Raw genomic sequence first — 15,868 nt, forward strand, 5'->3', positions numbered from 1 at the left:
TTTATTTATCTATTTTTGGTCTGTTGGGTCGTCGTTGCTATGCGCGGGCTTTCTCTACTCTTCATTGCTCTGTGTGCGCTTCTCATTGCGGTGGCTTCTCTTGTTGCGGAGCACAGGCTCTAGGTGTGCGGGCTTCAGTCGTTGTGGGCACATGGGCTCAGTAATTGTGGCTCATGGGCCCTAGAGCGCAGGCTCAGTAGTTGTGGTGCACGGGCTTAGTTGCTCTGCAGCATGTGAGATCTTCCCGGACCAGGGATCGTACCCGTGTCCCTTGCGTTGGCAGGCGGATTCTTAACCACTGCCCCACCAGGGAAGTCCCTCAACCCATTTCTTACTACGTGTGTGGCCATCTTTCATGCTGTCTAATCATCTGGAGTGTAGAGACATTCTCTGAGGTATTTCACTTTCTCCCCCAAAAGAGGGATGTGCTTTCATTAATTAACACACTTAAGTGATGATAGTCTCAGACAGGAAGACAACCAGCACATTCCCTGCAAGTTTCTGGAATAGTGTCTTCGGTGTCTGTTACCTCTTGGGTATCAAGATGAACCAGTGTTTTCAGTGACCCATTGAAAACTCCCTCCCCAAACTGCCAAGACAAATGCCCTATTCGTTACCTGCTTGGTAGGGAAGGCACTCAAAAGGACTGCCTTTGGGTTGGTCTGGCCGCATTCTCTTTGTCTTGGCAACCCCATCAGTGCTCATTTATACCTGCCAAGTATCAGCCCAGCTTCTTTCACCAAGTGCCAAAAACTTGCAGATCCTAATCCACCAAAATGTTCCCTATCTTCCTTCAGTGCCAGCTTCATGTATATTTATGTGTTCTGATATTGTATTCTAGCCCCCTGAAGTAGAATGGATCTAAAAACTGAGAAAATGCAAGTTTAATATACAACAAAAACCCACATCCTAAATTCTGATTTTATCAATGTATTTGCCAAGTGTGATGTTGCAATTTACTTTTCATTTACAGGTGGGAAAATGGAAATAAAGAAAGGGGACAAAACGCCACAGCATCTCATTTAAAGTGAGATTGAGCACTCCAGCTACAACATATTAACCAATAATTGATTGTTTAGCCATTGCTATATAAGAGAATAATCTTTCCTTCTTTTATAAATGTTAGCTCTTCAGACTTCATAGGAGAATGGCTCATAGACATTATACTTGTAACTGTCCATTAAGATTACTCACTTTGCATGATAAACATACTGTAGTTTGGATTCTGAACTTTCAAGTAGAAACTTATATCAGACTAAAGAATCCAAACTCTTAGGTTTTTCTTTTTAAACATTCTTTCAGAAGGGGTATTGTATGATTGTAGTTCACAAGCCCAGAGATAGTTCACGTACTTAATAGGTTAATTTACAGACATTACTTTCCTGTAATTATTTGGAGCTATTAGAATGATAACTTTAGAAAGTGACTGGCCCTTCTGGCCAAAATGTGCACACATTGTCTTATTTGCTAAGTGGGCTTTCATGATTCATTTAAAATTTTCAAATACAGCCCCATATTAACTAGAAAGAAAATAACTAGTTTACTGTATTAATAAAGTAGGAACATTCAGGTAAACAAATTTGAGCTTTTCTGTTGTCTTTAAAATTTGTTCACATCAAAATAATTCCAAAGTATTTGTTTATGGAATGTGAACCATGTAGTTTTTTTAAGTCTTTACTGTTATTTTTCTAATACTTTGCTGATATTTTTCTACATAGTTGCCCTTGGACCAGAAAGAAGAAAATCTGACTCAGGAGTTATGTTGCCAACACTCAGGGTCTCTCTTATCCAAGACATGAGGTATTTGATATATGTGCTAGCATATGGTGATAACTTTGAAATATTTATGGCTTTCATTTAAATTGCTCAAATAACTGTGGCTATGGTATTTTTTGCTTATGTATTCTGAAGAAAACATTTTTTATAATCTTATTTATTTTACTTTTATACTATTATGTTTTTTCCTGACATTAAATCCAAAGGCAAAATGCAACTGAGAAAAATTTTAAAATAGCCCTAAATTATTTTACAATTTCTTTTGTTCTTTTTTTTTTTTAATCTCCTTAAATTCCTTCTGCCCCCAAATATAAACCAAAAAATCTGCAAATAATGACTGGTTACTTAGCAGAAAAATCGCTGACAGGTAGATTTTCTTTGAAGCAAATGCAAATCTGAGAATTATCACATGCAGTTACTGGCTTTAGAAATCATTAGAAGGCATCAACATACCTAAAATAGATTTATTGAATGAGGAAGGCAGAGGCTTTTTTCTTTTAAACATTTTGGGTACATTTTAGTCAGCTTTTAAAATATGTGGGTCTAAAGTGAATGTTATAACATTTATAATGCTTGAAATTTTTCTTTTGTGGTGTGCTTTAATATTAACTATTGATGTTTATTTGATTTGTCAGAGGCTTACAAGTGAAAAGCATAACTTTTATGAGTGGCATCATAGTACAGTGGTGACACATCCTGGCTTCACACTAGCCGTGTGATCCTAGGCACTTTTTGTAACTTCTCTTTGCCTCAGTTTTTCCTTCTCTCAAATAGAGATAAAAACAGTTATCTAGCTCATAAGAATTAAACTAGTTAGTCCATTATACTAAAAAGTTTCAGGAAGTACTCGGGTCATCCTGAGAGTTCAGTAAATGTTGGATTTTGTTATCTGAATCAATTCCTATGTTTGTATTTAGCCCTTATTCCTTGATAGATGAAATGTAGTTGTCCTCATGTGGCTTATGATTCCTTTTGATGGTCAGCATGAGATGAATAGTTGTAACTTTGAGGGGAAAATGCACTCCAGCTCTCTTAATGGAAACATAAAACCACATCTGTTCTGCAGTGATTTCACAGTATCCATAACCTTAAGGGGATGATTGTCAAAAGCTTTGCAGTGGTGACCTCAGGGCCAAACTTCTGAAACCTAATTAGGAGATGGTGACGTCACATAAGGCTGCCCCACTCCTTCCAGTTTCCTGCTTATTTACTTTTATCTGCTTCATGTTGTTGGCTTTTTGTGGGGAGGGATGTCTGGCTTCAGTAAACTCCCTTCACTTTATAAGAGGCAGTCTAGCGTGCTGGTTAAGACCTCAGGCTGTGGAACCAGCCTATAAAGGTTGCTATTTTAGCTCTGCCACTCACTAGGCTCCGTAGCCAAGGGTAGTTCCTTATATTCCCAGTTATCTCACCTGTAAAATAATAGTGTTTCTCTTAAAATTTTGGTGTAAATATTCAGTGAGTTAATAAGTGTAAAGCACTCAAAATAGGCCTGGAAATAAATCTATGTTTATGAACTCATGCATACACATACATCTATATTTATTTCTGTTTCTATATTTATTTATATGTGTGTATATGTATTTTTACACACACATACACACAATTAATTTTTTTAAGACCACAAATTCATAATGATATCTCTGATTCCAGTTCAGTACCACAGGGACCATTCTAGCCTTCTCTCTTATTCGTAGTTTTTTTCTCCAACTATGAGACACCTGGCTCTCATTATCTGCAACATATTCACTTATTTGTGCAACCTGTATTTTCGGAATTGCTACCCCAGCCCCTGTAAGGAGCAAGGTTACTAGCTAAGCTCAGTGCTGTGCACAGCCCCAGTTTTCTTTGTCATTAGCCTTTCAGTATCCAGTCAAAATACTGTTTTCCAAAACTTAGTTTAGTTCTTTTTTTCTCCAGTCCCTTCAGTGTGGTTGTAGTATTCATTTGTAATAGTGTTAGGGTTATTTGTTAGCTTGTATTCCTTTTGGGGTTCCCTCCACATCCTAGTGGTTTTTGTGTTGGGTTTTTTTTTTTTTTTTAAGAGTAGCTTTTTTTTTTTTTTTTTTTTTAATTTTATAGCTACTTTATTTATTTATTTATTTATTTTTGGCTGTGTTGGGTCTTCGGTTCGTGCGAGGGCTTTCTCTAGTTGCGGCAAGTGGGGGCCACTCTTCATCGCGGTGTGGGGACCGCTCTTCATCGCGGTGCGCGGGCCTTTCACTATTGCGGCCCCTCCCGTTGCGGGGCACAGGCTCCAGACGCGCAGGCTCAGTAGTTGTGGCTCACGGGCCCAGCTGCTCCGTGGCATGTGGGATCTTCCCAGACCAGGGCTCGAACCCGTGTCCCCTGCATTAGCAGGCAGATTCTCAACCACTGCGCCACCAGGGAAGCCCCTTGTGTTGGGTTTTGGTTAAATTTATATACAGTAAAATTCATCCTCTCTTGGTGTGTAGTTCTGTATGTTTTCATAAACACACAATCATGATACAGAACAGTTCCATCACTCCTTTCGCATCAACATCTCTCCCAGTTTCCTACCGTTGGCAGCCAACTGGTATAATTCCAAGCTCTTTCCACTGAGAGGGCCTAGAAGTAGTAATACCCCAGTAACAGTGAGCACAACTAGTGCCCACATATTGGTTTCCAAATACCATTCTCCAATGAAAGGAACCATGGCTCTCTAGAGAAGTGATTGATTCCAGGACTAAGGAAGGGAAAATATAGGATGAACTTAGTGCATCTTTGGTAAGGCCAGAAAGTAAGGAAGTGCTCAGAAAGTATAGGATCAGGTAATAAAGACATAGGAAGGACATCCCTGGCGGTCTAGTGGTTAAGACACCGAGCTTCCATTGCAGGGGGAGTGGGTTCGATGCCTGGTCGGGAAACTAAGATCCCGCATGCCACATGGCATGGCCAAAAAATAGAAGAAAAAAAAAAGACATAGGAGCCAGCCTGAAAGAGCTCCAAATGGCCAAAACTGAAACAATTTGAGCAACAAAATAAATAACATTAGTAATAGAGCATAACCCATAAAATAAATATCCAAGAGCCTATTCTAATTAAATAAATAGATGAAAGCAATGGGACAGCTCTTTTTTACAGAAGCATTCCAATTAATAAATGTAGAAGAATGAAGTAGAAAAATTAGTGGTTGAAGGGTCTAAGGTGAAACCAGCATATTTGCATAGTCTCAAAGTATCCTCCCCCAAGAATTTATTAATTACAGAGGAAAAAATAAGTAAGTTTACAGTGGAGAAACCCAGCAGACATCTCTTTAAGCAAGTGATCAAGGTTAACATCACTAGTAATAAGACAAAACTAGTAATGTACCCCCGATATGATACACCAAGAAGAGAACATCACTTCTTCATTATTCCTGCCATAAATGCATAAACTCAGTATAACTATGAGAAAACATGAGAAAAATCCAAATTGGGGGTCGTTCTACAAAATAGTTGACTAGTACTTTTCAAAAGTATCAAAGTCATAAAGACATGAAAAGGCTGAGAAAATATCATGGATTGGAGGAGACTAAGGAGGTGACAGCCAAGTACATTAGGGTTGCTGGATTAGATCCTAGAACAGAAAAAGAACATAAGTGGAAAAACTGGTGAAATCAGTCTGTAGTTCAATTAATAGTGTTGTACGAATGTGAATGTCTTCGTTTGGTTATGTAAGATGTTAACATTAAGGGAAGCTGGGTATACAGGAACTCTCTGTACTACTTTTACAACATTTTTGTAAATCAAATTATTTCCAAAAAATGTGTGTGTGTGTGTGTGTGTGTGTGCGTATTTTTTTTAAACCAGGCCTGGTACAAAGTAAATGTCTAAAGGCTGTTATTATTATAGCTATGGAGTAGATAGCTTATTTTTTTTAATACTGTTTTTTAGGGGGTTATTTTGTTTATTTTTTAATTTATTTATTTTAATTAATTAATTAATTTGTTTTTGGCTGTGTTGGGTCTTCGTTGATGCACACGGGCCTTCTCTAGTTGCGGTGAGCAGGGGCTCCTCTTCGTTGCGGTGCATGGGCTTCTCATTGCAGTGGCTTCTCTTCTTGTGGAGCACGGGCTCTAGGCGCGCGGACTTCAGTAGTTGTGGCATGCAGGCTCAGTAGTTGTGGCTTGCAGGGTGTAGAGCGCAGGCTCAGTAGTTGTGGCGCACGGGCTTAGTTGCTCCGCAGCATGTGGGATCTTCCTGGACTAGGGCTCAAACCCGTGTCCCCTGTGTTGGGAGGCGGATTCTTAACCACTGCGCCACCAGGGAAGTCCCTGTTGTTATTTTTAAATTTATTTGGCTGTGTCAGGTCTTAGTTGAGGCACCAGTGATCTTCGTTGTGTCATGGGGGATCTTTAGTTGCGGCACGTGTAATTTTTAGTTGTGGCATGCAAAGTCTTAGTTCTGGCATGTGGGATGTAGCTCCCTGACCAAGGATTGAACCCGGGCCCCCTGCACTGGGAGCACAGAGTCTTAGCCACTGGACCACCAGGGAAGTCCCAGGAGTAGATAGCTTATTATCCAGGGGTATAATTCTTGGTACAACTGCTGCTCACCTCTTCTCTTGAATGTTAGATCAGTGAGCTGTGACCTCTCTAGTCTAAGCCCCTAAAATTTCTCTCCTGGATTACATCATGGTCCACATATTTCAGTGCTTGCCCTACTGTAATTCATCCTCCTCACTGCTAATATGGTGATCCTAGAATAAAGTGCAAATCACTTACCCTGACTGGCAGGGCCCTACCTGATCTGACGCCTGTCTGACTGCAGCATTATTTCCTATCACTCTCTCTTCTTTATTTCCTCCAGCATGCCAAACTTGTTTCCTGCCCTGGGGCCTTCTTTACCCGTTCCCTTCACCTGATAGCTTTCCCCTGAGTCCTACCCCCATAGAATCTCCACAGCTAAGGCTCCTTCTTGTCATTTGCATCTTGGTTCAAATGTCACTTCCTCCCACTAGCCATCCCTGACCACCTGGTCTACAGCAGCAACCCAGTCACTCTCTTTCAAATTCCCCTATTTTTTTAAAAAATATTTATTTATTTATTTGGTTGTGCTGGGTCTTAGTTGCAGCAGCTGGGCTCCTTAGTTACGGCAGTCAGACTCCTTAGTTGTGGCTCACAGTCTCCTTAGTTGCGACATGCAGGCTCTCAAATTCCCTTATTTTAATTCTTTGCATAATAGCACTTATTTGCTTCTTTGTTTTTCTAATGCTACTTATGAACTTCATGAGAGAAGGGAATCTATCTGGCATGTGAGACTGTTGAATTGCAAGTTAGTGTTAACAGAGTGGCACATAATTGGTGCTCAATTAATATTTGTTAAATGAAGGATTTGCCATATTTTAATCTCTTTGAGTGAGGGTAAGAGAATGTGTGTGTGTGTTATGTGTATGTGTGTGTGTGTGTTTATCTAACATATATACGTGTGTGTATATATATACATATATATATCTCCTTATAGCCAAATTGTTATTGAATTACATTGGTTACAGTTTTGAAGATTTAGAAAGGTGGTGATTGCTGAGGTACTTTTTACTAATCAATTTAAAATTTAGAATATAGAAGAAACTTGAGAAGTCATATTGCTTAGCTTCTTCCTTTTATATATATGGAAACTCAGGCGCAGGCAGATAAAGTCTAAGACCATATATACAGCCAATTAACAACAGAAATGGAACTAGAACTAAGGTTTCCTGACACAGTTCATGTCTCTTTCTAACTAGATTCAAGTTCTCAGCCTTTGCCTTGTCATCAGAAAAAATGCCAGGTGTGGCTAGGCACAAACAAGTTGGCAGTAGTGTATGGGTGCACATCACCCTAAATATAATTTAGTATAACCTTGAATAGTCTATATTTGTTCAGGATACTCAACTAAAAAGTTGATTTCCTATGACTTCTCACTTAAGGGTTACTTTGGCTTTTAATTTTAAGACTTTGCCTGAAAGAGACCCCTGGGTACCCTAAAGTGATGTTTTGGCCAAATGATAGATACTTTTAATAAAACTTAACTGGTTGATTGCTTTCAAAAGGTGTCTAGTAAGGTAGAAAGGCATTGCCGAGAAAAGACAAGCTGACTTCCTAGGGTTTTCCCCTAAGATTTTATTATTAAAAATTTTAAACATACAGCAAAGTCAAAAGATTTTATAGTGAATGCATCCATATACCCACAACCTAGATTCTACCACTAACATTTTTCTATGGCTTTTTAAAAAAATGGGGTGAAATATATATATCATAAAATTTACCATTTTAACCATTTTTATGTGTATAGTCAGTGGCATTAAGTACATTTGCAGTGGTACAACCATTACCACTATCCATCTCCAGAACTTATTGTCATTCTAAACTGAAACTCTGTACCCATTAAACAATAGCTCCTCAAGCCCCTGGTAACCACTGTTCTAGTTCCTCTCACTATGAATTTGACTATTCTAGGTACCTCATATAAGTGGAATCATGCCTTTTGTGTCTAGTTCGTTTCACTTAGCATAGTATTTTTGTGGTTCATCCGTGTTACAGCATGTATCAGAACTTCCTTACTTTTTAAGGCTGAATAGTATTCCAGTGTATGTATATACCACATTTTGTTATTGATGGGCATTTGGGTTGTTTCCACCTTTTGGCTGTTGTGAATAGTGCTGCTATGAATGTGAGTGTACAAATATGTGTTTGAGTTCCTGCTTTTAGTTCTTTTGGGTATGTACCCAAAAATGGAATTGCTTGATCATGCAGTAATTTTATGTTTAATTTTTTGAGAAACCAACATACTGTTTTCCACAGTGGCTGCCACCATTTTACATTCCCACAAGTAATGCACAACTGTTCCAATTTCTCCACATCCTTACCAACATCTTTTACTTTCTGTTCTTTTTGACAGTAGCCATCCTAATATGTGTAACCTTCCAGTTTCTTATGGCATGCGTAGCCATAAGGTCTTCATAGACCTTGTGCTAAAGTCTTTAGCTTTATGAGATCAGAAACCAAATCATTAGTAAATCAAAATGTAATCAGACTCTAAGATACTCCTACTAACCAAGAGACTTACCTCAGATACCTAAGAGAGATGGAAAAATAATAGGCTGGACTTGGGTCATCTGTCCACTCTTGTCTAGTCATCTATGACCAGGTAAGGGCATGGTCACAGGAAGCCAGTTAAACCAATTTATTATTTCCTTAACCAGAGGACTTGATATTCTTTCATTGATAAGGATAGGTTCTGCCTGGAAGCTAGATCAAAACCAGAAGTCTACTTGCTGTCCTCGGGAGCAGAGATATGGATGCCTGATCACCCAGCTCCACGCCACTGATCGTCATACTAAGGGGACTGATGTCATCTCAGAAAGGCCCTGCAGAAACACTGCTCATGGTTCTCTCTCCCTTTTCTCTGCTTCATTCTGCCTCTTTAAGATACCTTTATATGTATTGTTGTTCTTATTCATGATATGTTTACTTTAACTCTCAGTGTACAGGCTTATTTCTGTTTCCAAGTTCTTGGCAAGTACTTCATTGTAATCCCTAGTTGCTACCGCGATAGTTGATGTAGATGCTTTTCCTTAAAGAGAAACACCCAAGTAATATTCTAAACTTCGGTTTCTTTCACTCTGGACACTTAAAAACTTGTTTTTTAAAGATTAGGTAGCAAAGATATCTGAGTTCACACTTTCTGTGGGGCACATTCCCTGACAGTACCTCCTGTTTCCCACATTTCTCTCTTCAAGCAAAGACATTGGCAGTGTAGAGACTTAGAGTCCTCATAGTTGTCAAGTGTCTTGGTACCAGACTGCTTAGCAGCTGGCATGAGTCCAAACATGTCTACAGGCTATCCCCTGTTATCTCTGACAACTCCCCAGGACCTTCATAGATGCCAAGTATCACCATACTGGCAGTTATAGAATGATTCTTTTCTTCCAAAGAGAAAGGCTTGGGACAGTAAATATTAATAATTGTACAAGTTGTTGTCTACTTATAAAAGAGGAGTATTACCATGTGGTTACCATTATTACCAATTTCTTTCCAGAGTAGCTGTGCATATATCATCTAGCCATTCAAACTAGCACGGGCTTTCTCTAGTTGCCGTGAGCAGGGCCTACTCTTCATTGCGGTGCGCAGGCTTCTCATTGCAGTGGCTTCTCTTGTTGCAGAGCACAGATTCTAGGCACACGGGCTCAGTAGCTGTGGCTCTCGGGCTCTAGAGTGCAGGCTTAGTAGTTGTGGCACACAGGCTTAGTTGCTCCGCTGCATGTGGGATCTTCCCAGACCAGGGCTCGAACCCGTGTCCCCTGAATTGGCAGGTGGATTCTTAACCACTGCACCACCAGGGAAGTCCCCCAACTTTTATTCTTAATGACAAAATGCAATTAATAATGAGGGGCATAGTAGAACATTACATGATTGAGGAGATTGTGAGTACTATAATCCAAGTATAGATATTCTGAATATGTAAACAAATGAACAGGATATCTGAGTAAATCCTAGAAATATCTGGTTTACGATGGGAATAAATTACTTGAGGGTAAATTGGCTACTCACTTTATCTTTTTTATAAATAATGTGTGCATATGAGCTTATGAGCATCCGGCTTTATTCTACACTAAAGTTAATTAGTCACGATTGATGTTGTTACCCTCAGAAGGAATATTTGAGGAATTTTTATGACTATACAGAATGTGGGTTCAAACTAAAATTGGCTAATTCCTTAATCTCTCGAATAAATATTATTGTGTTTCATTGGTGATACAGTGAAATAAGCACCAGTTTTGGACTCAGGAAATGTGGATTCAAATTTAGTTGCTGCCACTCTTAGGAATCATTCAGTTTTAGGGAACAGAAGCCCGTTCAAACTAGCTTCAGCAGAAAGGAGGATTTATGGGAGATACATGAGGGTATTTTCCAGAATCCAAGCACAAGAACTGTGGCTGGATTGGAAACAGTTTTGTGCAAGGTTACTCTCTATCTCAGTAGAAGCAAATTGTCCCTGCTTTTCCCTCCACTTCTGCTGCTTCTCCTCCCTTCTGTCCCTTTCCCTCCTTTTCTGCTTTACTGTGAACATGCTCTCCCAAGCCCTGGCCTTAACATCCCTTATTTAAGCATTCAACAAAAACTAACTTGGTTTTTCAGTGTACTAGTTTCCAGTTTCTGAGAGAAAATCTGATTGGCTCAGCTCAGATCAGGCAGATGCTGCTTATCCATTCAGTTCTAGCTGAAGGATAAGGAGCATCCGTCAGGGTGGTACCTGAAGTTGTTGCTTCTGGTTCTTCTGGGTCTGTAGAAGGAGAGCTTCTCCAAGAATGTGAGTACCAGGAAGAAATGATTGGTAAAAAATGGGTGGCATCTCTAGAATATGTACTATTTCTGTGACCTTGGGTGGGTCACTTAGTCTTGATGAATCTCAGTTTTCTCATTTTTGAAGTGAAATAATGATGGTCTCCCTCTCACTAGTTATTGTGACAATCAGATAAGACAGAATACATAAAAATTAGAAAGCTTTGTACCAGGGTTGGAAACAAATCAAATAAATAAGCTATTTAAACCACACCATGTATGCTTTTCTGTGCATTAACAGGATCTATTTTAGTTTTTTATTTTAATTTTAATTTTTGGCTGCACTGGGTCTTCGTTGCTGCCCATGGGCTTTCTCTAGTTGCGCCGAGTGGAGTCTACTCTTCATTGCAGTGCATGGGCTTCTCATTGCAGTGGCTTCTCTTGTTGCGGAGCACAGGCTCTAGGCACACGGGCTTCAGTAGTTGCAGCATGTGGGCTCAGTAGTTGCAGCATGCGGGCCCTAGAGCACATGTGCCTCAATAGTTGAGGCGCATGGGCTCAGTAGTTGTGGCACATGGCCTCAGTAGTTGTGGCATGCAGGCTCAGTAGTTGTGGCTTGTGGGCTGTAGAGGTCAGGCTCAGTAGTTGTGGCACACGGGACCAGTTGCTCCACGGCATGTGGGATCCTCCTGGACCAGGGATCAAATCTGTGTCCCCTGCATTGGCAGGCGGACTCCCAACCACTGCGCCACCAGGAAAGTCCCCAGAATCTATTTTAGAAGTAATACTTGTATAATATTATGCTGAATATCATTATAATTACCTATAATAAATTATTCCAATTAAAAAGATTCAAATGGTATAACTACACAGAAAAAATTTTAATAGATTTAAAGTTTAATAACACAACACATATAAATTGTTTTAAAGCATTAAATTAGATATAGATTTACAAAGCAACAAAAATTTTTTAGCTTTTTATATACACTAGGCCCTATAGGGAGCAAAGAAGGATTCAAGGCTAGTAAGAAGTATTGGGCTCCTCATTCTCAGGGAGCTTTTGTCAAGCTGAGAAAAATGTATACCAAGAGAAAATGATAAAAGTAGTAGTGCACAATAAATGCAAATCAGACTATAGAATTCCATAAATTAGAGAGGTCATTGAAGGCTCTCATGGTCAAGGAAAGCTTTCTAGAAGAAGCTGGGATTTCAAACATGAATAGAATCAAATAAGGAAGCTAGAAGAGAGTAAGTATTTCAGGTAATAAAATACAGAGTCTTATAAGTTAACTGCTTGGAATAGAATTTTTTAATAGGAAAATATGTTGAGGCCAAGGGGTAATGGGCCTTGAATGCAAGCCTGAGCAGTTCAGGCTATATCCCGTGAGCTTTTGAATATTCTGGAACGAAGGAATTACATTAGGAGGCAATCTTTTAGGCAGAGTAATTTCCCTGGTGCCAGTGAACAAGGGGCTTGAGGAGAAGAATCTGGTGGCCTCATCTCCTGATTCCCATCTTCCTGCCAAAAAGAACACAAAAGAACAAACAAACAAGAATTAGTGCAAACATTTTTATGATGGGAATGCTGCTAGCCACCTAAATAAAAGAGGTTTCACTTTGTATATTCCAATCCTTCCCATTTTCCTTTAACATAACATTGTTTTTCAAATAATTATTTCCCATTTTGACATTCTTCACCTATCATGTCTCCAGATACCTAAGACCAGTATGAAACTAATTTCAGTAGACTTTACTGTTTTAGAGTAGGAAGAATACTTAGGGAAAGATTATACAACATACGTACTTACCAAACCTCATATAGATTCATTTCTGGTGGATACTTTGATCAACTTGGTATTCCTGGATCATGTGAGCTCTAACCTGGCACTGCGCTCATGGGGGGACCTTGTATACATACTGTGGAACTTTAAGTGGTAAATACCTGAGCATTTCCCCCTTGTTGCTTTTAGTCAACTGTGTCATCATTTGGTCAATGTCAGTAGTTGAGCAACAGCCAGTGCTGTTTCCTAGGCTCACTTTGGAGGTGCCCGTGTGGGTCGTCCAGCGCCCACCACTGCCACCACCACCAGAACCAGGGTCTAAGAGGGACTTGCCTGACACCAGCTTTCTCCGTTCACGACCATGTGTAATGGTATTAGCCCTTTAAAGATAAATTAAGTCTGTCATAATTTCTGAAAAAAATTCTTAGAGGTGAGGTTGGTTAACGAAACGGCAACAGAATTTTCTTTTATTTCCTCATTCTGACTCGTTTTCAAGCCATCTCTTTAAGCCTCACTTGTGGGATGTGATAATGCTTTACATTTTATCAAGAGTGTTCGATCAGATGCGAGGGAGGCTGCCCCAGACCGGAAGCCCAAGCAGCCAGCCAGCCAGCCGAGCCACCCTGCCCCTGCTGGGGGAGGAGCCACAACGAGGCTGCCTAATGGGGCTGGTTTGACCTGAGCAAGTGACCAATGGCCAGGGGGCGAGGAGGTGAGGGGGTGGGGCTGCAGAAGGCCCGCCTACAAATGGGGTCAAGGGGCGTGACCACACTGCAGAAGTGGAGCCCTTCCGCCCAAGGCTGGCAAGAAAGCCAAATTGCAGGGGCGGGGTGGGTCGGGGATGTGGACCTGCGCGAACAGTATGGAGATGCACGGGCACTCACGAGGCATCCAGGACATGGAACAGCGGCGCTGGGGACCACAGGGGACCCACGGCCCGGCAACCGGCGCAGAGAGCATCATGGCAGAGCAGGTGGCTCTGAACCAGACCCAGGTGTGCCGGATACTACGGGAAGAGCTGTACCAAAGTGATTCCTTCCACCAGTCTGATACACATATCTTCATCATCATGGGCGCATCCGGCAACCTGGCCAAGAGGAAGATCTACGCCACCATCTGGTGGCTGTTCTGGGATGACTTTCTGCCAGAAGATACCTTCATCATGGGCTACGCCCTCTCCCACCTCACAGTGACCAATACACACAAGTGGAGCGAGCTATTTATCAAAGCTACCCCAGAGGAGAAGCCCACGCTGGAGGAGTTCTTTGCCCGCAACTCCTATGTGACCGGCCAGTATGATGATGTGGCCTCCTATGAGCGCCTCAACAGCCACACGAACACCCTCCACCAGGGTACGTAGGCCAACCGCCTCTTCTGCCTGGCCTTGCCCCCCACAGTCTATCAGGCTGTCACCAAGAACATCCACAAGACCTGCATGAGCCAGATAGGCTGGAACTGTATCATTATGGAGAAGCCCTTTGGGAGGGACCTGCAGAGTTCCAACCACACTTCCTCCCTGTTTCACGAGGACCACATCTGCTGCATTGACCACTACATGGGCAGGGAGATGGTCCAGAACCTCATGGTGCTGAGGTTTGCCAACAGGATCTTCGGCCCCATCTGGAACCGTGACAACATGTCTTACGCCATTCTCACCTTCAAGGAGTCCTTTGGCACTGAGGGCTGCTGGGGCTACTTCAGTGACTTTGGGATCATCCGGGACGTGATGCAAAATCACATCCTGCAGATGGTGTGTCTGGTGGCCATTGAGAAGCCCGTCTCCACCGACTCAGATGACGTCCGTGATGAGAAGGTCAAGGTGTTGAAATATATCTCACAGGTGCAGGCAAGCATTGTGGTCCTGGACCAGTACATGGGGAACCCCAGCGGAGAAGGTGAGGCCACCAAAGCGTACCTGGACGACCCCATGGTGCCCCGCGGCTCCACCACCGCCACCTTTGCAGCTGTCATCCTCTACATGGGGAACGAGAGGTGGGACGGGGTGCCCTTCATCTTGCACTACGGCAAAGCCCTGAATGAGCACAAAGCTGAGGTGCCTCTGCAGTTCTGAGACGTGGCCGGTGACATCTTCCAGCAGCAGTGCAAGAGCAGTGAGCTGGTGATCCGCGTGCAGCCCAACGAGGCCATGTACACCAAGATGATGACCAAGAAGCCCAGCATGTTCTTCAACCATGAGGAGTCGGTGCTGAACCTGACCTATGGCAGCAGATACAAGAACGTGAAGCTCCCAGATGCATGTGAGTGCCTCATCTTGGGCATCTTCTGTGGGAGCCAGACGCACTTTATGTGCAGTGGTGAGCTCCAGCAAGCCTGGTGCATCTTCACACCGCTGCTGCACCAGATCGAATGGGAGTAGCCCCAGCCCATCCCCTACGTCTGCAGCAGCTGAGGCCCCACAGAGGCAGATGAGCTGATGAAGAGAGTGGGCTTCCCATACAAGGGGACCTACCAGGAGTGAACTCCCACAAGCTCTGAGCCCTGAGCACCTGGTCCCCACTCCCACCCACCTTGGCCCTGTCTCTCTGTCCTTCCCACTGTCTGACCCCACTTCAGGAGGACTTCGGGACCATAAACTTCAGCCTCACATTACCAGCCCCGGGCCTAGGCCACCTTGTGCCACTGCTACCTTGGGCCCAGCTACATTCCTCAACCACCAAGCCTTGGAGAGTCATGCTGTGACCATCCCCTGCCACCACTGAGCCAGCTTCTGTCCACAAGACTGAGCCCCAGTGGAAGGAAGGAGAGTGGCTCTTCATCTGTCCTGGCTCCTTCCAGAGGCCTGGAGTTAGGGGCCACAGGGAGGGGCAGTGATAGGCCTCATGACCTGTATAAGTAAAATCATTATGTTGTACACCTTAAACTTATACAGTGCCGTGTGTCAATTATATCTCAATAAAACTGGGGTGGGGAAAGAGAATGTGTGTGTTTTACTGGGAGGATATTCCTTATTCTGAATGCTTGGAATCATCAGAGAAAAGGGTTTGTTGCAATATTTATTACAGCTGAGATGAGTCATTCTGTACAT

At 42.2% G+C, this 15,868-nt stretch overlaps 1 protein-coding gene and 1 pseudogene across 6 annotated transcripts in view; both read left to right on the forward strand.

Annotated features, from left to right (window-relative positions):
• DENND5B (DENN domain containing 5B) overlaps positions 1–15,868 on the forward strand; it is a 221,568-nt gene that overhangs the window by 183,500 nt on the left and 22,200 nt on the right. For all 6 annotated transcript variants that reach the window (XM_057556534.1, XM_057556535.1, XM_057556537.1 and 3 more), the window contains one exon: positions 1,719–1,800. In XM_057556534.1, the coding sequence (XP_057412517.1) occupies positions 1,719–1,800 (82 nt within the window). The remainder of the gene's footprint in view (positions 1–1,718; positions 1,801–15,868) is intronic.
• Positions 13,778–15,301, forward strand: LOC103008821 (glucose-6-phosphate 1-dehydrogenase-like; annotated as a pseudogene).

The sequence above is a fragment of the Balaenoptera acutorostrata genome, chromosome 11 (genome assembly GCF_949987535.1).
Source record: "Balaenoptera acutorostrata chromosome 11, mBalAcu1.1, whole genome shotgun sequence".
Classification (NCBI taxonomy): Eukaryota; Metazoa; Chordata; class Mammalia; order Artiodactyla; family Balaenopteridae; genus Balaenoptera; species Balaenoptera acutorostrata.